Source organism: Aquarana catesbeiana, linkage group LG07 (genome assembly GCF_042186555.1).
Source record: "Aquarana catesbeiana isolate 2022-GZ linkage group LG07, ASM4218655v1, whole genome shotgun sequence".
Classification (NCBI taxonomy): domain Eukaryota; kingdom Metazoa; phylum Chordata; class Amphibia; order Anura; family Ranidae; genus Aquarana; species Aquarana catesbeiana.
Window position 1 is genome coordinate 193,673,217 of NC_133330.1, and position 23,070 is coordinate 193,696,286.

At 47.2% G+C, this 23,070-nt stretch overlaps 1 protein-coding gene across 1 annotated transcript in view; it reads right to left on the reverse strand.

The window, feature by feature from the left end:
- The window catches only part of WDR47 (WD repeat domain 47), a 271,732-nt gene that overhangs the window by 52,756 nt on the left and 195,906 nt on the right, over positions 1–23,070 (reverse strand). Inside the window, exons 9-13 of the mRNA XM_073592940.1 lie at positions 16,201–16,261; positions 5,797–5,960; positions 5,499–5,668; positions 4,671–4,841; positions 3,039–3,170 (exon numbers count right to left, since the gene is read on the reverse strand). Coding sequence (XP_073449041.1) covers positions 3,039–3,170; positions 4,671–4,841; positions 5,499–5,668; positions 5,797–5,960; positions 16,201–16,261 — 698 coding nt within the window. The remainder of the gene's footprint in view (positions 1–3,038; positions 3,171–4,670; positions 4,842–5,498; positions 5,669–5,796; positions 5,961–16,200; positions 16,262–23,070) is intronic.

The following is a 23,070-nucleotide window of genomic DNA, read 5'->3' on the forward strand; positions in this document are numbered from 1 at the left end:
CATTTTCCCTTCAGCAAGTGAAATACATGCTCAATCGGATTCAGGTCAGGTGATTGACTTGTTTGACTTTGACTTGTATAACATTCCACTTCTTTCCCTTAAAAAACTCTTTGGTTGCTTTCGCAGTATGCTTCGGGTCATTGTCCATCTGCACTGTGAAGTGCCGTCCAATGTGTTCTGAAGCATTTTGCTGAATATGAGCAGATAATATTGCCAGAAACACTTCAGAATTCATCCTGCTGCTTTTGTCAGCAGTCACATCATCAATAAAAGAGAACCAGTTCCATTGGCAACCATACATGCCCACGCCATGACACTACCACCACCATGCTTCACTGATGAGGTGGTATGCTTTGGATCATGAGCAGTTCCTTTCCTTCTCCATACTTTTCTCTTCCCATCACTCTGGTACAAGTAGATCTTGGTCTTATCTGTTCATAGGATGTTGTTCCAGAACTGTGAAGGCTTTTTTAGATGTTGTTTGGCAAACTCTAATCTGGCCCTCCTGTTTTTGAGGCTCACCAATGGTTTACATCTTGTGGTGAACCCTCTGTATTCACTCTGGTGAAGTCTTCTCTTGATTGTTGACTTTGACACACATACACCTACCTCCTGGAGAGTGTTCTTGATCTGGCCAACTGTTGTGAAGGGTGTTTTCTTCACCAGGGAAAGAATTCTTTGGTCATCCAACACAGTTGTTTTACGTGGTCTTCCGGGTCTTTTGGTGTTGCTGAGCTCACCGGTGCGTTCTTTATTTTTAAGGATGTTGATTTGGCCACACCTAATGTTTTTGCTATCTCTCTGATGGGTTTGTTTTGTTTTTTCAGCCTAATGATGGCTTGCTTCACTGATAGTGACAGCTCTTTGGATCTCATATTGAGAATTGACAGCAAAAGATTCCAAATGCAAATAGCACACTTGAAATGAACTCTGGACCTTTTATCTGCTTAGAAGCAGATAAAAGGTCCAGAGTTCATTTCAAGTGTGCTATTTGCATTTGGAATCTGTTGCTGTCAATTCTCAATATGAGATCCAATGAGCTGTCACTATCAGTGAAGCAAGCCATCATTAGGCTGAAAAAACAAAACAAAAGGGGATAATGAGGGAATAACACACACCTGGCCATGGAACAGCTGAGCAGCCAATTTTCCCATTACTTTTGGTCACTTAAAAAGTGGGAGGCACATATACAAACTGTTGTAATTCCTACATTGTTCACCTGATTTGGATATAAAAAACCCTCAAATTAAAGCTGAAAATCTGCAGTTAAAGCACCTCTTATTCGTTCCATTTCAAATCCATTGCGGTGGTGTATAAAGCCAAAAAGATTAGAATTGTGTCGATGTCCCAATATTTATGGACCTGACTGTATTTGCACTTATTCTACACCTTTTGAATGAGGCTATAGGTCAGGTACTTTTTATGTGGCCTTGCAAAGGCCTGAGCCTCCAATGCCATCGGAATGGGACCCCTACGTATGGTGTGAAGCATTATTGCCTGGAAGGAACCAACCAGCTTGTGCGCAGATTCCCCTTCAGCCCGGAATATACCAGGAACAGATTACTTAGCTGGATTACATGCAACTTCCTATCCATATGAAACATTATAATTTTAGGATTAGAATTTTGTTTAGGAAATATCACATGCCATTTATAGACACTGTAGATGGAACCGAGAACTACTTTCAGTTCGGCTTATTGGCTTACATGAATTTTAACCGCTTCAGCCCCAGAAGAATTTACCCCCTTCCTGACCAGAGCACTTTTTGTGATTCGGCACTGCGTCGCTTTAACTGACAATTGCGCGGTTGTGCGACGTGGCTCCGAAACAAAATTGACATCCTTTTTTTCCCACAAATAGAGCTTTCTTTTGGTGGTATTTGATCACCTCTGCGATTTGTATTTTTTGCGCTATAAACAAAATAAGAGTGGCAATTTTGAAAAAAACGCATTATTTTTTACTTTTTGCTATAATAAATATCCCCAAAAAATATATAAAAAATATTTTTTTTCCTCAGTTTAGGCCGATACGTATTCTACTACATATTTTTGGTAAAAAAAAAAAATCGCAATAAGCGTTTATTGATTGGTTTGCGCAAAAGTTATAGTGTTTACAAAATAGGGGATAGTTTTATGGCATTTTTATTAATAATTTTTTTTTTTTACTAGTAATGGCGGCGATCAGTGATTTTTTTTGTGACTGCGAGGTTATGGAGGACATGTCGGACATTTTTTACACATTTTTGGGACCATTGTCATTTATACAGAAATCAGCGAAGGGGTTAACCACTAGGGGGCGGGAAGGGGTTAAGTATGTCCTAGGGGAGTGATTCTAACTGTAGGAGGGATGGGCTGTGTATGTGACGTCACTGATCCCTGCTCCGATGACAGGAAGCAGAGATCCAGTGACACTGTCACTAGGCAGAACGGGGAGATGCTGTTTACAACGGCATCTCCCCATTCGTCCTCTCCGTGAGGCAATCGCGGGTATGCCCACGGCGATCGAGTCCGTGGGACCCGCAACCCGACTCACGTGCGCGCACACAGCGGCAAATTCAAAGTAACGTACAGGTACGTTACTTTGCACAGCCGTGCCATTCTGCCGACGCATATGTACAAGAGCCGGTCGGGAACCGGTTAAAGTCAAACCCCAGTCAAAACTTTTTATTTTGTTTTAAGGTAAAGAGAAGAGAATGGTTAGAACCTCTGTCAGGTTTTTACTGCAGTCTGTCCTTAATGGGGAGATTTCCTCCTCCTCCCTGCCAATACAGGAAGTGAGTGGAAAAGTCTACTACAGGGACACAGACAAAAACACATTTTTTGTAGAGTATAGAAGGGTTAGACTTCTGACAATGGTTTTATTGCGGCCTGTGCTTGTCCTGGTAAAAATTGCACCCACAAACTTTTGTATGGGTGTCACAGGAACAGAAAGCAAATGAAAATGTTCCCAGTGGAGTCACAAACAGAAAGAAAACCCAAAATTAATTTTAAATCTTCCCCTCTCTGTCAAAAACTGAACTGAAAAAAACATGACTGTACCTGTTCCATGGAATGTAGTTCCAATTACTCGAACACAGCTTGGTACACGCAAGTCCCAGAACCGCACAGTTTTGTCCTGGGATCCAGAAGCAATCATCCACCCACTCCAAGTGTAAAGTGCCAAAATATGCCCTGAAACAAAAACTACTAGTTTAAAGGAAATTTATTGACGAAGCATGCTGAACATAGAAAGAATGTTAAAGTGGTTCTAAAGACTGATTTTTCATCTCAATGCATTCTCTGCATTAAAGTTAAAAAAAAAAAAGCCTGAGTGTAGCTCCTACTCCAGCCCCCATCCTCATTATACTTACCTTAGCCTGATCTCGATCATGTGCTGCGCACAAAAAGCAGTGGCTCTCTCCCCCCTCATATGCTCATAGACAATGTCAATCATAGTCAGTGAGAAGGGAGTGGGGGGGTAGGAACAGGCAGCACTTCGTGTGTCAATGAAGCGCGCCCGCACAAATGCCCCCATAGCAAGCAGCCAGGAGTGCCAGCAGGGGACCTGAGAAGAGGAGCATCGGGGCTGCTCTGTAAAAAAACACTACGCAGAGCAGGTAACCATGACATGTTTGCTATTAAAAAAAATATATAAAAATAGTTTTTAATCAAGTCTGTTAACGAAGCAACCAAATTTGGCTGTGAACCTAACAATGAAGAGCGTCGCTCCAAGCACAAACATGCAACAATCCGGTGGTTTCAATGCTGCTGGGTGCCAGCATCCAACAGGGCTTGTCCAAACTGCTGAAAAGGAGTATCAAAAAGAACAGGGAGCTGCACACCAGTTGCCAGCCCAATTACCAAGTGTGGGAAAACGACTTCAGCTTGTCTTATTCCCAAGCCACGTCCCCTGATGTGTTTCACCCTTCCACAATCTTAATCAAAGAAAGTTCATTCATACACAGCCCAGTTCAAGTATCACCTGCAAAAATCATTTAGGAGCAGGCCTAAGTAGGTTTTCTGTAGTGACCATTAAAACCGTGAACGCTGAAATTTAAACAGGTTCGAAAATCCCTGTGCAATTGTACATGAAATGATTTCTGTGGGGAAAAAAAATATGCCAGCAAGCATATGCTGCATTGATTGAGCTGGAAATGATTGCTGTGTGATCTGATTCCGTCCTTGGCCTGGTCAGATTGCAAAAAGAGGGATGGGGGACTGGCAGAATCACCAGGTATTTGACAGCAAACTAAGGAATAAAATGAGAACTATGTTAGGCCCCTTTCACACTGGCGCGACTTGAAAGTTGTGCGATTTTACAGCGATTTTGCCACGATTTCAGGGAATGCCTGTGTAAACTTTAGGTCTATGGACCCCAACTCACATCAAAGTCAGAACAAAGTAGTACAGGGAATACTTTGAAGTCGCACAGATATGAATGGTTGTCATTGGGAATCATGGGGTGCGACTTTTCATGTGACTCTAATGTCCAAAGTCGCAGGAAAAGTCGTACAAGTGTAAAAGAGGCCTTACTGTAACAGGTTGTTGCCTGTTAGAGCAAAAAGATCACACAATCATGTCCCCTGCTTATCAGTGAATAATTTCCAAACAAATCTTTGACTGCAGAAAATGTACAAATTCTCTTTTAGCTAGGGCTCTCAAACAATTAATTAAAAATAATGTCATGTATACCTGTATGTCCACTTAACGCATGCAGTCCCTGTCCCCGCTGGCAGTCTGTGGTGTAGATATTACAGTCTCCAGCTCCTGCACTGATCAGAATAGCACCTCCACTCTCTGGACCTTCCATGAATGCCAAGTCTCTGATTGTACCATCGTGCATGCTGAATTCCAGGTCTGGACCTGAGGAAGCAAACCAGCAGAAAAGTTATGGAAACAGTAAAGAGCCGGCAATGATACAGTACACTTTGGACCAGAGGTCACAGATTGATATTTTGTGAATATCACACAATATAGTTAGTTATACATTAATATATAATACATTATTATTAGTTCTACATTATAGCATAAATTGGGAAGGCATCGGTTTGCACAACAGTAACAGGTTTAAATAAGGCAAACCTGTCATGAGCTAAAATACAGTGGCTAACAGTGCTGAATACCTTTCAAAGATGTCAATTGCTTGGCTATCATGGGTACTCTCTGGTTTCAATACTTGGAGCCATTAACCAAAAATGGGTATACCAATCCAAACACTTGCACACTTGTTCCAGATTAGTAATCCAAAAGGACTGAAGCCATAGGGTTAGCATGACAGCTAGTAAACTATATTTTCAATAGGAAAGATCATCAGTAGTAGCTTCCATTTTTTCATAACAGCTTTCTTTTAATAGGGAAAGACCAGCAACCCACAACAAGTAATTAGAATTCATCCTTCAGTTAACTGAGGCAGTAAATAGAAATCTGCTTGCTATGGGTTACTGCACTTCGGACTAACAATAACTTACTGCACAAGTACATTTTTTTGAAACATAACTACTAAAATTTAAGTGACCTTACCAGTTGCATTGCAGGTCTCTGCATTAAATGGAAGTACTTTAACATATTTGTCATTAGAACCTGTAGCAAGCAGCTGCCCACAGGGGCTCCATGCAACACAATAGATTGATCCTTTATGATGCTTGTTTCTCTTGAATCGAACGACTGGTTGTGCAGGGCCATTTGGAGGACTTTAAAGGGGAAAAAAAAAGAAAAAAAAAAAAAAAAAAGACTGATTTCTGAGAAGCACCACATTTAGTAAAAGAACAGTTCCTGTAACCAGTACTGTGCACTGCATCTTAATGCATCACATTCTTACCTGCTGGCATCAATGACATCAGGATATGCACAGACTCTTAGTGTTTTGGCATTAGATCCAACAGCATACAGTGACCCACTAGGGTGGAAAGCTACTGCGCGAATTGCCTGTGTATCCTCCAAAGTGTTGAGACAGACAAACTGCTGTTTTTGTTTGCCATCCGGCTAGAAAATGAACACAGAACTCTGAAGTTAGGTTATGGTAATATTCAATTTTAGGATACAATGGCACTTTAAAAACAGCAGTGCAGTACTCATAGAAAGCAAACAGATCTCACTTTCTATCTGCTAGAAAAAAAAAAAGATTTCTGGTTGTTATGAATTATTGCACATTTTGCCTTATAAAATAAGCATACTACTAACAAAGTTATGAGACTATGTGATAATTAAACAACTGTCATCAGTAATAGCTGCATTTATTTTTTTCTTAGGCATTTTTTCTCCTTTATTTTCACCTGATGATCATGCCAGTAATATACTTTCTGTTTTTGGGTAACAATGCTCCCTTATAGTACTGTATCTGTTGTCTTCCTAGGACTAGAAAACATGTGCCCTCTCCTCTTCTCTATAACACAGTGTAGTCATCAGAAATAGCTGGGAACAATGTAACTGATAAAAATGCAACACAGGCAGATAGAATTCTTGTAAGTGGTTAGCTTTCTATGGTAACAGGAGCTACATATTTAACAAAACTCATCCAATGGAACATTAAAAGAACAAAAAGCAAAAAAATAATTGTTAGCATTTACATACACTCTAATCTAGGACCTATTTACAATTTTGCAATGCGTTAAACATGTGTTATATCTTGCATTAATGGGCATTGCAATAAAGTAGCCAATTGAATGCAATGGGCTGCCAATGCACAAAAGCAGACACGTACAAAACTCTATTCTTCAATGTGTTTTGGTGCACTGCGGCACACTGACGCGTGCCCACTGTCTCAATGCACTGGAGTGCCATTCAAAATGAATGGCATCGCAACGCATGAAACATGTGCTGGCAAGAGTTACCATAGCACAACAGTAAAAATTGACCTTCCAGACCATTCTTGCCTTTCTGTGAAGCAGTGACCAAACTTGAAGAAAACCTAATTTTGCAATTCCTTATCCCTGTTCCTGCAAGGCCATTTTTTGCCATTTTTCAAAAGACTTGATAAAATGCACATTATTAGCTTGAAACATATTTTAAAAATATATTTTCTGAAAGCAAAAAGGACATATAAAAAAGGTCTTCGTTTTGATTTTAATGGTGCACAATATTTGCATCACTATTACTGAAATGTTCATATTCACTAAAAAGTAAACTCAAAAACAATACAATATCCACATTTTCATTAACCCCTCACATTGCCCTCCCAGCAGGCCCTTTATGTGGGCTTTAATGTTGAAAGGTAGTGCAGCTGCCCTATCATGTGACAGCTGTGATTGGTTCTTGTAGCAGCTACATGCCCAGGAGCCTGTCGCGCTGGCTCACAAAATCAGAAGCTGCGACCGAAAGCGGTTGGTGATGGTTCGGTCAGTGTGCACACAACCTCAGGTTGCCGTGGACACAAATGTACAGCAGCTGGGTATTAAAGCCCACCTTTCCTGCTCTCGCATATATGTGTTACGCTGTAGGCAAGAAGAGCGTGATCGGGAACAAGGCGCATCACTCTGACACAGCCCATTCCCATCGAGGTAAAAAGCCAGTGACCGGCTGTGCCCAACTCACAGCCGGTCATAGAATGTACACAAATTGCGGTAACTAGCTGTTCTCCTCCTCACACACCGATCATGTGTGAGGCGATGGTGGTAACAGCTAGTTACCAATCACAGTGTACACCGAATCACACGGATTGCCCCCAGTAATAAAGAGTACCTGTCACCAGGCCATCAGAGTACCCGAGTACCTGTCACCAGCCCATCAGAGTGCCCGAGTACCTGTCACCAGGCCATCAAAGTAGCCGAGTACCCGTCACCAGCCCATCAGAGTACCCGTCACCAGCCCATCAGAGTACCCGTCACCAGCCCATCAGAGTACCCGTCACCAGCCCATCAGAGTACCCGAGTACCCGTCACCAGCCCATCAGAGTACCCAAGTACCCGTCACCAGCCCATCAGAGTACCCGTCACCAGCCCATCAGAGTACCCGAGTACCTGTCACCAGCCCATCAAAGTACCCGAGTACCTGTTACCAGCCCATCAAAGTACCCGAGTACCTGTTACCAGCCCATCAGAGTACCCGAGTACCTGTTACCAGCCCATCAGAGTACCCGAGTACCTGTCACCAGCCCATCAGAGTACCTGTCACCAGCCCATCAGAGTACCTGTCACCAGCCCATCAGAGTACCCAAGTACCTGTCACCAGCCCATCAGAGTAACCGTCACCAGCCCATCAGAGTACCAGTCACCAACCCATTAGAGTACCCGAGCACCCGTCACCAGCCCATCAGAATACCCGTCACCAGCCCATCAGAATACCCGTCAACAGCCCATCAGAATACCCGTCAACAGCCCATCAGAATACCCGTCAACAGCCCATCAGAATACCCGTCAACAGCCCATCAGAATACCCGTCAACAGCCCATCAGAATACCCGTCAACAGCCCATCAGAGTACCTGTCACCAGCCCATCAGAGTACCCGTCACCAGCCCATCAGAGTACCCGTCACCAGCCCATCCGAGTACCCGTCACCAGCCCATCCGAGTACCCGTCACCAGCCCATCCGAGTACCCGTCACCAGCCCATCCGAGTACCCGTCACCAGCCCATCCGAGTACCCGTCACCAGCCCATCCGAGTACCCGTCACCAGCCCATCAGAGTACCCGTCACCAGCCCATCCGAGTACCCGTCACCAGCCCATCAGAGTACCCGAGTACCCGTCACCAGCCCATCAGAGTACCCGAGTACCCGTCACCAGCCCATCAGAGTACTCGAGTACCCGTCACCAGCCCATCAGAGTACCCGAGTACCCGTCACCAGCCCATCCGAGTACCTGTCACCAGCCCATCAGAGTACCCGTCACCAGCCCATCAGAGTACCCGTCACCAGCCCATCAGAATACCCGTCACCAGCCCATCAGAATACCCGTCACCAGCCCATCAGAGTACCCGTCACCAGCCCATCCGAGTACCCGTCACCAGCCCATCAGAGTACCCGTCACCAGCCCATCAGAGTACCCGTCACCAGCCCATCAGAGTACCCGAGTACCCGTCACCAGCCCATCAGAGTACCCGAGTACCCGTCACCAGCCCATCAGAGTACCCGAGTACCCGTCACCAGCCCATCAGAGTACCCGAGTACCCGTCACCAGCCCATCAGAGTACCCGAGTACCCGTCACCAGCCCATCCGAGTACCCGTCACCAGCCCATCAGAATACCCGTCACCAGCCCATCAGAATACCCGTCACCAGCCCATCAGAGTACCCGTCACCAGCCCATCAGAGTACCCGTCACCAGCCCATCAGAGTACCCGTCACCAGCCCATCCGAGTACCCGTCACCAGCCCATCCGAGTACCCGTCACCAGCCCATCCGAGTACCCGTCACCAGCCCATCCGAGTACCCGTCACCAGCCCATCAGAGTACCTGTCACCAGCCCATCAGAGTACCCGTCACCAGCCCATCAGAGTACCCGTCACCAGCCCATCAGAGTACCCGTCACCAGCCCATCAGAGTACCCGAGTACCCGTCACCAGCCCATCAGAGTACCCGAGTACCCGTCACCAGCCCATCCGAGTACCTGTCACCAGCCCATCAGAGTACCCGTCACCAGCCCATCAGAGTACCCGAGTACCCGTCACCAGCCCATCAGAGTACCAGTCACCAACCCATTAGAGTACCCGAGCACCAGTCACCAGCCCATCAGAGTACCTGTCACCAGAACATCAGAGTACCCGAGTACCCGTCACCAGCCCATCAGAGTACCCGAGTACCCGTCACCAGCCCATCAGAGTAACCGAGTACCCGTCACCAGCCCATCAGAGTACCCAAGTACCCGTCACCAGCCCATCAGAGTACCTGAGTACCCGTCACCAGCCCATCAGAGTACCCGAGTACCCGTCACCAGCCCATCAGAGTACCCGAGTACCCATCACCAGCCCATCAGAGTACCCGAGTACCCGTCACCAGCCCATCAGAGTACCCGAGTACCCGTCATCAGCCCATCAGAGTACCCGAGTACCCGTCATCAGCCCATCAGAGTACCCGAGTACCCGTCACCAGCCCATCAGAGTACCCGAGTACCCGTCAGCCCATCAGAGTACCTGAGTACCCGTCACCAGCCCATCAGAGTACCTGAGTACCCGTCACCAGCCCATCAGAGTACCCGAGTACCCGTCACCAGCCCATCAGAGTACCCGAGTACCCGTCACCAGCCCATCAGAGTACCCGAGTACCCGTCACCAGCCCATCAGAGTACCCGAGTACCCGTCACCAGCCCATCAGAGTACCCGAGTACCCGTCACCAACCCATTAGAGTACCCGAGCACCAGTCACCAGCCCATCAGAGTACCTGTCACCAGCCCATCAGAGTATCCGAGTACCTGTCACTAGCCCATCAGAGTACCCGTCACCAGCCCATCAGAGTACCCGAGTACCTGTCACCAGCCCATCAGAGTACCCGAGTACCTGTCACCAGCCCATCAGAGTATCCGAGTACCTGTCACCAGCCCATCAGAGTACCCGAGTACCTGTCACCAGCCCATCAGAGTACCAGTCACCAACCCATTAGAGTACCCGAGCACCAGTCACCAGCCCATCAGAGTACCTGTCAACAGCCCATCAGAGTACCCGAGTACCCGTCACCAGCCCATCAGAGTACCCGAGTACCCGTCACCAGCCCATCAGAGTACCCGAGTACCCGTCACCAGCCCATCAGAGTACCCGAGTACCCGTCACCAGCCCATCAGAGTACCCGAGTACCCGTCACCAGCCCATCAGAGTACCCGAGTACCCGTCACCAGCCCATCAGAGTACCCGAGTAGCTGTCACCAGCCCATCAGAGTACCCGAGTACCCGTCACCAGCCCATCAGAGTACCCGAGTACCTGTCACCAGCCCATCAGAGTACCAGTCACCAACCCATTAGAGTACCCGAGCACCAGTCACCAGCCCATCAGAGTACCCGAGTAGCTGTCACCAGCCCATCAGAGTACCCGAGTACCCGTCACCAGCCCATCAGAGTACCCGAGTACCTGTCACCAGCCCATCAGAGTACCAGTCACCAACCCATTAGAGTACCCGAGCACCAGTCACCAGCCCATCAGAGTACCTGTTACCAGCCCATCAGAGTATCCGAGTACCTGTCACTAGCCCATCAGAGTACCCGTCACCAGCCCATCAGAGTACCCGAGTACCTGTCACCAGCCCATCAGAGTACCCGAGTACCCGTCACCAGCCCATCAGAGTACCTGAGTACCCGTCACCAGCCCATCAGAGTACCCGAGTACCCGTCACCAGCCCATCAGAGTACCCGATTACCCATCACCAGCCCATCAGAGTACCCGATTACCCGTCACCAGCCCATCAGAGTACCCGAGTACCCGTCACCAGCCCATCAGAGTACCCGAGTACCCGTCACCAGCCCATCAGAGTACCCGAGTACCCGTCACCAGCCCATCAGAGTACCCGAGTACCCGTCACCAGCCCATCAGAGTACCCGAGTACCCGTCACCAGCCCATCAGAGTACCCGAGTACCCGTCACCAGCCCATCAGAGTACCCGAGTACCCGTCACCAGCCCATCAGAGTACCCGAGTACCCGTCACCAGCCCATCAGAGTACCCGAGTACCCGTCACCAGCCCATCAGAGTACCCGAGTACCCGTCACCAGCCCATCAGAGTACCCGAGTACCCGTCACCAGCCCATCAGAGTACCCGAGTACCCGTCACCAGCCCATCAGAGTACCCGAGTACCCGTCACCAGCCCAGAGTACCCGAGTACCCGTCACCAGCCCATCAGAGTACCCGAGTACCCGTCACCAGCCCATCAGAGTACCCGAGTACCCGTCACCAGCCCATCAGAGTACCCGAGTACCCGTCACCAGCCCATCAGAGTACCCGAGTACCCGTCACCAGCCCATCAGAGTACCCGAGTACCCGTCACCAGCCCATCAGAGTACCCGAGTACCCGTCACCAGCCCATCAGAGTACCCGAGTACCCGTCACCAGCCCATCAGAGTACCCGAGTACCTGTCACCAGCCCATCAGAGTACCCGAGTACCTGTCACCAGCCCATCAGAGTACCAGTCACCAACCCATCAGAGTACCTGTCACCAGCCCATCAGAGTACCCGTCACCAGCCCATCAGAGTACCCGTCACCAGCCCATCAGAGTACCCGTCACCAGCCCATCAGAGTACCCGTCACCAGCCCATCAGAGTACCAGTCACCAACCCATTAGAGTACCCGAGCACCAGTCACCAACCCATTAGAGTACCCGAGCACCAGTCACCAGCCCATCAGAGTACCAGTCACCAACCCATTAGAGTACCCGAGCACCAGTCACCAGCCCATCAGAGTACCCGAGTACCAGTCACCAGCCCATCAGAGTACCCGAGTACCCGTCACCAGCCCATCAGAGTACCCGTCACCAGCCCATCAGAGTACCCGAGTACCCGTCACCAGCCCATCAGAGTACCCGAGTACCCGTCACCAGCCCATCAGAGTACCCGATTACCCATCACCAGCCCATCAGAGTACCCGTCACCAGCCCATCAGAGTACCCGAGTACCCGTCACCAGCCCATCAGAGTACCCGAGTACCCGTCACCAGCCCATCAGAGTACCCGAGTACCCGTCACCAGCCCATCAGAGTACCCGAGTACCCGTCACCAGCCCATCAGAGTACTCGAGTACCCGTCACCAGCCCATCAGAGTACCAGTCACCAACCCATTAGAGTACCCGAGCACCAGTCACCAGCCCATCAGAGTACCTGTCACCAGCCCATCAGAGTATCCGAGTACCTGTCACCAGCCCATCAGAGTATCCGAGTACCTGTCACTAGCCCATCAGAGTACCCGTCACCAGCCCATCAGAGTACCCGAGTACCTGTCACCAGCCCATCAGAGTATCCGAGTACCTGTCACTAGCCCATCAGAGTACCCGTCACCAGCCCATCAGAGTACCCGAGTACCTGTCACCAGCCCATCAGAGTACCCGAGTACCTGTCACCAGCCCATCAGAGTACCCGAGTACCTGTCACCAGCCCATCAGAGTACCCGAGTACCTGTCACCAGCCCATCAGAGTATCCGAGTACCAGTCACCAGCCCATCAGAGTACCCGAGTACCAGTCACCAGCCCATCAGAGTACCCGTCACCAGCCCATCAGAGTACCCGTCACCAGCCCATCAGAGTACCCGTCACCAGCCCATCAGAGTACCCGTCACCAGCCCATCAGAGTACCCGTCACCAGCCCATCAGAGTACCCGTCACCAGCCCATCAGAGTACCCGTCACCAGCCCATCAGAGTACCCGTCACCAGCCCATCAGAGTACCTGTCCCCAGCCCAGAGTACCTATCTGCAGACCATCAGAGTACCCAAGTACCTGTCTCCAGCTCATTACAGTACCCAACTACCTATCTGCAGACCATCAGAGTACCCAAGTACCTATCTGCAGACCAGAGTACCCAAGTACCTGTCTCCAGCACATTACAGTACCCAAGTACCTAGCTGCAGACCATCAGAGTACCCAAGTACCTGTCTCCAGCTCATTACAGTACCCAAGTACCTATCTGCAGACCATCAGAGTACCTGAGTACCTGTCTCCAGCACAGAGTACCCGAGTACCTATCTGCAGGCCACGCCTCATAGAATATACGCTGGGGTGTTTGCCTTCCAAAATGGAGTCATTTAGTGGGCAATTCCACTGTCTTGGTGCTCCAGAACCTTCAAAAATTGCGATAGGTCATTAGGAAATTATGTGTGTAATTTATGCTCCTAGAACGCCTGATGGGTGCTCCCTGCATGTTGGGGCTCTGTATGTGGCCAGGCTGTGAAAGTGTCTCACACATGTGGTATTGCAACATGTAGCAGAATGTATTTTGGGGTGAAATTGGAAGTATGTATATGCGGTCTGTGAAAAATGACTTATGACAATTTTGTGAGAAAAAAAACAAAAAAAACACACATTTCTTAATTTTCCCCAAGAATTGTGGGAAAAAAAATTACTGTCCTGACATTTCAGTGCCTCAAGAAATGAGACTATCAGTGCATCAGGTGTGATCAATTTTTAATGATTTGCACCATAGCTTGTAGACTAATGCTGGCCATACACTATACGAAAAATCGGCCAAACGCCTTTTCGAAAAGCGAACATTCAGCAGTGAGAGCAAATGATAGTGCCATCATGTAATGACATAAGGGAACATAAATGAACCAATTTTTTGTTCGTTTTTTTTACATATACCTAGTGTAAACAGTTCAGACCGGAAACACATTAACCTTTCAATTTATCATTCATTCGGCAGAAAATTTCCAAACTTGTCCTTCGTTTTTCAGCTCAAAAACGTCCCAACGATTACCGGTTTTGTGCCCATTAACTTGCTGAAATACGAACGAACTGGCCAAATGACCGAATTTCTCCCAATTTTTCATACAGTGTATGGCCAGCATAACTTTCACACAGGCTAAATAAGATCCATTATTTTGGTTCTTTTTATCAAAGATATGTAGCAGTATATATTTTGGCCCAAATTTATAAACAAAAATCACTTATTTGCAAAATTTCATTCTTTTTTCACTTAGATCGCAAAAAATAAAAAAGCCCAGTGGTGATTAAATACCACCAAAAGAAAGCTCTATTTGTGTGAAAAAAAATAATAAAAAATTTGTTTGGGTACAGTGTAGCATGGCTGAGTAACTGGTATTCAAAGTTCAAGAGCACTAAAAGCTGAAAATTGGTCTGGGCAGGAAGGGTGTAAGTGCCCTGTACTGAAGTGGTTAAATACAAAAGACGAGACTGCGTTGAGTTAGTAAATAGCAAATATATCTAGAATTAAAACCGTGTACGCTTGTAAAACAGAAAATAAATAAATAATAATACTACTTTAAAATTGTAAATAGGAATATTTTTTAATGTTTAACCTAACTAATCACTTTAAAATTAAACCTAAATGATAGCCATAAAAAAAAAAAAAAATTCTACCTGTAGCAATTATGAGGATACTGCATTTGTTGCATAAAAGGAATTTACATTCCTACATGCATCCTCACTGCATGCTTGTGCGTGTGGGGTCTTGTGTATACATTTTTTAAAAAAATGTTTTATTATTCAAGGTACTCCATCTCATAGTACATGGATGGTGCCAGGTACTTTTTAGGACATCAGGGGTCTATTTTATTTATACTCCTGCTGCGTTTAATCCACAGAAATGTATTCTGCACGCTTTTATATATAACCTCCCAAAGCTGTAGTTGTAATTGCACCTATGAGTTGTTATAGTTTGTGTATCTCACAATTCTACCCTCTTACAGATCAGTTCAAATTATGCTCACTTTCAAATAGCTTGACAGTACCATTATTACATGACTACATATCCATACCTGTTATTTACCACTGACAGTTGATATTGTCTTTATGTGTAAATAAGAATATAGTTTTCAGCTGTTTGTGGGACATCATGCCTTGTTAAGAGAACTGGGGATTCCCCAAACGTGCACCAAAATAGTACAAAGTATTTCATGTTTCCGCTACTGCCTGTTGCTAAAACAATACAATGCAGTTGAGGGAACAAATCAAGAAAAAAAATGGATCTGCTGCTCGTATATTTCCATTGGGGTTACCATCCTTTATGTTCAAGACACCTTAGTTAGAAATATTGAAGCTGCTGCTGCTTGCTCCAATCTGTCATCCATATCCTTGTTTCAGTAATTAGTAATGCCTTTGGCATGCAGCCAAATCAGGAGAATCAGGACACCTCTCCAGCCTGCTCTCATCAAGGCAGGGACTTAAAGCAAAAATAATGATAACAGCTGGGTAGCTTGTACCCCTAAAGAGCATTGACAGCATCATTACAATAATAGAAAAAAAAAAAAAACACACTTGATGTTACAAATGTGTAAAAAGCAGTTTCAAATTTACTCACAAGCATATTTAAAGCCAGTCATAGATGGGTCAGTTTTTTCATTCAACCAGCATGTTGAACGAAAAAAGACTGATCCAATTCCCCCATCCGCATATTCGAGCTGGATGGGGGAATCTTCCCTGCTGTGTCATCATATTCTGGAAGTGGGGGGATTTATCCACAGATCAGCGCTGCAATTTATAGCGAGAAGTGCTGATCAAGAGAAAATTTTCCATCAGACTTCTGTACAGCCACAGTGGCCATACGTGGATCAAAATACAGCTCGTCCCTGCTGAACTGGTCAAATTTTGATTCAAGTCTCTAATTTCACAGAACTTTACAGAATGGAATGTGTGGTTACCTCTGAACTTTTCCTTGATCCAGCACTTGCAGGTTCTTCAAATTGTCCCAGCTCTATTGCACTACAAAGTAAATCAGTCAAAAGTTAATACAATGGGTAACCTCTAAAAAAAAAAAAAAAAATAGGATTTTTTATATCAGCTTACCTTTAAAATCCTTTTCTTTTGATGTACATCACGGGGCACAGTAATTACTGATGGGTTATATAGGGTATCACTAGGTGATTGGACACTGGCACACCCTAAAAAGGAAGTTCAACCCCCTATATAATCCCTCCCCTTACAGGGATACCTCAGTTTTGTAGCAAAGCAATATAAGTGTATTAGAAGAGGGGCGGGACCTCTGTGTCCCGTGATGTACATCAAAAGAAAAGGATTTTACAGGTAAGCTGTTATAAAAAATCCTATTTTCTTTCTCGTACATCATGGGACACAGAGCCTCAGTAATTACTGATGGGACGTCCCAGAGCAATGCTATTTGAGGGGAGGGGACCACACACTTAGGGTGTAATCAGACCTGAGGACCTCATACTGCTGCCTGCAGCACACTACGCCCAAAGGCGATATCCTCATGCCTTCCCACATCCACCTGATAAAATCTGGTGAATGTATGGACTGAAGACCAGGTTGCGGCCTTACAGATTTGAGCCATAGAGGCCCGGTGACGCACCGCCCAAGAGGCACTAATTGCCCTTGTGGAGTGTGCCTTGACCTGAAAAGGTGGAATTTTTTGTTTCAAACCGTAAGAATGAATAATCATTTGTCGAATCCATTTAGAAAGGGTAGACCTTGACGCTGCCTGCCCTCTATTGGGACCTTCTGGTAGTATGAACAAAACATCCGTTTTGCGAACTTGAGCAGTTGCTTCCAGATAGGTCCTGACTGCCCTTACTACATCCAAAGAATGTAGTGACCTTTCTTCCGAGGAACAGGGATCTGGAAAAAAGGAAGGCAGAACAATATCTTGGTTTAGATGGAAATCTGAAACCACCTTCGGTAGAAAGCTAGGATGAGGGCGCAATACCACTCTATCCTTATGCATGATCAAATAAGGCTCTTTACAGGAAAGGGCTGCTAACTCTGATACTCTTCTAGCAGAAGAAATGGCTACCAGGAAAATTAACTTCCTTGTCAATAAGACCAAGGGAATCTGACGTATGGGCTCAAAAGGCTGTTTTTGTAAAACCGACAGAACCAAATTCAAGTCCCAGGGGTTTAGGGGCGCTTTAACTGGAGGATTAAGACGCGTCACCCCTTGCATAAAACTTCGGACCAAGGAACGAGAAGCAAGTGGACATTGAAATAACACTGATAAGGCCGAGACCTGGCCCTTGATGGTACTCAAGGCCAGCTTCATCTCTAATCCTATTTGTAGAAAGTCAAAAATTCTACCAGTGACATATTTTCTGGGATGCCAACCCCTGGCTTCACACCAGGATACATAAGTCCTCCAAACTCTATGATAAATCACTCTGGAAGCTGGCTTCCTAGCATTGATTAAAGTAGAGATCACAGGACCTGAAAGCCCACGACTCCTCAGAATGTGGGTCTCAACAGCCAAACTGTCAAATTTAGCGTTTGTAAGGCAGGGTGGAATACTGGACCTTGAGATAATAGGTCTGGACGTAACGGTAGGGTCCACGGGGAACCCACTGTCATTCTTACTATCTCTGCATACCAAGCTCTTCTGGGCCACGCTGGGGCCACCAGAAGTACCGACTTCTTTTCCTGCCGGATCCTGCAAAGGAGCTGTGGCAGTAGTATAATAGGAGGAAACGCATAAATCAGTGAAAACTGATGCCACGGAATCACCAATGCATCTGTCCCGTATGCAAGAGGATCCCTTGTTCTTGCCACAAACTTGTCGACCATGTTGTTGATCCTGGACGCAAAGAGATCTACCTCTGGTATCCCCCATCTTTGGCATATGGCCCAAAAGACATCGGGGTGAAGAGACCATTCCCCCGGGACTAACCGTTGGCGACTCAAATATTCCGCCTGCCAGTTCTCTATCCCTGGAATGAAAACTGCCGATATGCATGGCACATGCTTTTCTGCCCAGACTAAAATCTGGTTCACCTCTCTCTGAGCTGCACGACTCCTGGTGCCTCCCTGATGATTGATATAGGCCACTGCTGTGGCATTGTTGGACTGGATCCTGACAGGGAAACCCTGTAGCCTGAGAGTCCCAGGCCCTTAGGGCTAGATATGCCGCACGGATCTCCACAATGTTGATGGGTGAGGTCTTCTCGATTTCGGACCATTCCCCCTGGACCGCAGACTGTTCCAGAACTGCCCCCCAACCCGAAAGACTGGCATCTGCTGTTACCACCGTCCAGGTAACCGGTAAAAAGGATTTCCCCTTCTGCAGGCTTTCGGGAATTAACCACCAACTGAGGCTCTGACGTACTGCACAAGATGGTGCATCGGAAAATCTAATACCTGTACCTTCTTGTTCCAAGCAGACAGGATACTGTGTTGCAGCAGTCTTGAGTGAAACTGAGCATAGGGAACTGCTTCAAATGAAGCCACCATCTTTCCCAGCAGCCTCATACAAAGACGGACAGAAGGACCCTTTTTGGTCCCGACTACCTGAATCAGCTCTATTAAGGCACTGATCTTTGCCTGAGGTAAAATACCTTCTCTTGGATTGTATCTATGACCAGGCCCAAGTACTCTAGTCTTCTTACTGGTTTTAAGAAAGATTTTTCTAGGTTGAGAATCCAACCTAGGTGTTCCAGGTAGTTGACTGTGGTCATCAAGTTCCCGCTCAAACAGGCTACCGACCGGTCTATCAAGAGCAGGTCGTCTAGGTATGCTATGGCAGTTATACCTTGAGCCCTTAATCTGGACAGAGGAGGAGCCAAGATCTTTGTAAACACTCGAGGTGCAGTGGCTAGCCCGAAAGGCAGGGCCACAAACTGAAAATGGCGTCCTTCTATTTAGAAGCGCAAGTACTTTTGAGCAGGAAAAATGGGTACATGCAGATACGCATCCCTGATGTCTATTGATGCCAGAAATTCTCCTCCCTGTAGGATGGAGACTACTGACTGGATTGATTCCATGCGAAAGGATCGAATCCTTAGGAATCAATTTAGGTCCTTTAGATCCAGGATGGGTCTGACATCTCCATTTGGTTTTTGAACCGTAAAAAAGTTGGAATAAAATCCCAATCCTTGTTCTTCCGTGGGAACCACCACGATGACTTTTTGCGACAATAGTCGCACCAATGCTAGAAGGAGCGATTGCTTTTTCTCTGGATCTCTGGGGACATTTGAACTGAGGAAACGAGGAGAGGGGAATTCTTGGAACTCCAGTTTGTAACCTAGAGTTACCGTGGAGATTACCCATCTGTCCTGGAGATCCTCCTGTCAGAGCTTTGAGAACTGTAGCAGTCTTCCCCCCACCCGAGCGAGCGGGGGCGCTTCTTCATAAAGAGGCTTTTGCGTCTTGTCTAGTAGGCTTCTTCCCCCAGGACTTCTTTTGTCCCTGGGGTCGACTCTGAAATTTATTTCTTGACCCTGACGGAGGAGGCCGTCGTGACTGCCTGGAGGCTGATGCTCTTGGCACTGGGGAAAGAGCCCGTTTGAAAGAGGGACGCTTACTCCTTTTCTTAACAGGTAAGAGAGTGCTTTTCCCACTAGAGATCCTATGGATATAATTGTCCAAATACTCTCCAAATAGCCTTGCACCACGAAAAGGAAATCCAGTTAGAAGCTTCTTACATGGTGCTTCGGCTGACCAATTTTTCAACCATAAGATTCTACGCATATGCACCAACCCAAGTGAAAGACGAGAGGTTTGGATGATAGAATCTCTGATAGCGTCAACAGCAAAACATAAGGCCGCTGGAAGGTTAGCCAACCCCTGGGCCTGCTGTTCAGGTAGAACTTTGAGGACCTGCTTAACATGGTCTCTCAAGTATTGACAGACTCCGATTGCTGCCACTGCAGGTTGAGCTACTGAACCTGCTAAGGAGAAAATATTTTTCAACAGGGATTCCATCTTTTTATCAACAAGGTCCCTGAGCATCTGAGCATTGTCTACAGGACAAGTCAGACTTTTATTTACGGAGGAAATGGTGGCATCAACAGCCGGTATCCCCCACATCTTTATAAACTTTTCCATGGAATAAAAAGTTGAAAACTTTTTAGGCAGAAAAAAAAGTTTATCTGGGTGATCCCACTCAGAATAAATGAGCTTTTCTAGTAAATTATGAACAGGAAAAGCATGTGTTGTTTGAGGAGGCTTCAGTGAACCCAAAGAAGAAGAGGGTTCTTTAACTGACTCAGATACGGGTAATTTAAATGTGGAGCGGACCAATCCAGCAAGGATCTGTACTAACGGCGTGACCTGGGAAGCTATGGAGTAGGTCGCAGGTGGAGAGAGCTCTGCTGACCCAAACTCCGATTTCAACATCCTGCTATCATCCTAGCCATCCGACCATGTAAACTGCATCTGGGGCTAAAATCCATATATTCCCCTGCCTCTGGAGCCTGCTGCAGCGCCGGAACGCCGCCCAGAGCCTCCGGACCGGTAACACCACTAGGAAAGGTCGCGGCTTCAGCCTAGTATCCGGAGCGGCGGCCATCTTGCTGCACCCGGCGGCGGCCTAGATAGAAGTTTTGGGCCTCCCCGGCGGCCTAGCACCGCCCCCTCTCCTGGAGCCACCTCCGGTCTGCCTAGGGCCCTGATCGCTGTGTACACAAGCTCTCTGTTGCCCCCAGGAAAGGCTGCGGCTTAGGCCTATCTCCCGGAGCGGCGGCCATCTTGCTACACCCAGCGGTGGGCACTGTCTGTTCCCCTGGCTTTCCTGTTTGGGCTACGATCTGCTCCACCCTGGGGGGCCTTCCAAATAACTGCACCTGTAGCATATCCATACCCACAGCCTGTCACTGTCTAGGAAGTGGAGCTTGGATCCAGCCTAACTTCTGGAACAGCGGTCATCTTGCTCCACCTGGGGAGGGCCTGAGGATACACATCCCAGAGCGGCGAGGAAGCATGTCTCCGCCAAAAAGGACTTCCGGGGCAGTGGATAAGTTAGCAAAATACCGCCATCAGGACCCGCAGGCCAAGGATGGCGACGGCACGTACTCAGCAACGGACCATCAAAGTGCAGACACAGCTAAGGTATTGGATGCCATAGCGATGCTGCAGGGGACACTCACCGCCAAAATAGATGAGGTCAAGATAGACATATCCCTGCTGCGTCAGGACTTATCTAAGGTAAAAGACAGGGTAACCGAGGCTGAGACACGCATCGGAGCAGCGGAGGATATCCTGCATCCCCTGAGCCACACCACGGAGGACCTGCAGCGCCAGATCCACCAACTACACGCTCACCAAGATGATATGGAGAACCGTTTAAGACGATGCAACCTCTGTTTCATCGGTTTACCTGAAAAGGCTGAAGGTACCAACCCTGCTGAATATTTGGAATCCCTCCTGATCCAACATTTTGGAAGAGAAGCCTTCTCAGTCGTGTTCGCAGTGGAACGGGCGCACCGCATCCCAGCTAAACCTCTACCGGTGGGAGCCCCCCAGGACCTTCATCGCCAAGTTCCTCAACTTTAAAGATAGAGACAAAATCCTGCGGCTGACCAGAGAGAAAGGTAAAATTACTCTGGGCAACGGTCATGTTGCGGTGTTCCCTGACTTCTCTAATGAAGTTCAAAGAAAACGTGCACAGTTCCAAGATGTCAAAAGATGACTCAGGGTAGCACACCTTAAATATGCTATGCTGTTCCCGGCCAGACAGAGTGGAGGAGGATGGCAAGGCCTTATTCTTTGAAGACCCAAAGGCGGCAGCACACTGGTTGGCCCGGCGCGGACACCCGGATGGATGATGGGATATATGACCGGATAGTGTGAGTACTGTTGCCATTGGCAGAAGATGTCAGGCTCCTTCATTTTCTTCTAATTGTCCTCTTTGCTGTGGGGGGTAATTTCATATAAGGGTCGCTAGTTTAAGTAGAACACCTCCAGTCAGTTTGGAAGGCTGGAAGGAAATCCGAACACTGGTTCATGGGTACAGCATGCTTTCACCAAGTTGGGGAGGTGAAAAGCTGGGAGGGAAGGAAAATGCCAGATCAGTAGATCAGAGCATTGGGAAATGTTGCACCGTTGTGCGCAAGTTATTGTGTTGGAAAAGGAACCCGACATTATATGGTTATTGTGTGATTTGTAGAGATGTTCTTAAAGTGAATAGGAAATATGTGTTAATAGGATGTGCTACCCTGCCCGTATATGTACCCCCAATAAGCCATGACCAACGGGATAGATATTAAATTTATGACATGGAATGTGCGAGGTATGCGAGATAAAAACGTACAGCTATACTAACATTTATTAAAAGACAAAAGGCAGCTATTGTTGCAATGGTGGAGACACATGTTACTGGGCATTTGCAGGCAGCGTTAAGGCGCCCTTGGGTGGGATGGGCATATCACAGCACCCATACAAACTTCTCCAGGGGGGTCACAGTGTTAGTGGCTAAATCCACCCCATTTGAATTGATTGCTCTGGAAACTGACCGGCAGGGTAGATACATTTTTATACATGCACTTATTGGGGGAACCCCCTTACTAATCATAGCCAGCTACATCCCCCCCCCATAGATCTGATGTCGTTACAGAGGGCCTAGCGTTTATAGCGCAACACCCGGCAATACCAACAATTTGGATGGGAGACTTTAATAGGACAATGTCTCCATATCTTGACCGACCGACACAAATGGGGGATCCACTGGGTGCACCCATGCAGACCAGACTATCTCGCACCATGACAGAGTTTGCCTTAGTAGATGTGTGGCGGCACAACAATCCAAGCCTATACATGCCATTACACAAGCAATAATACCATGTCTAGAATAG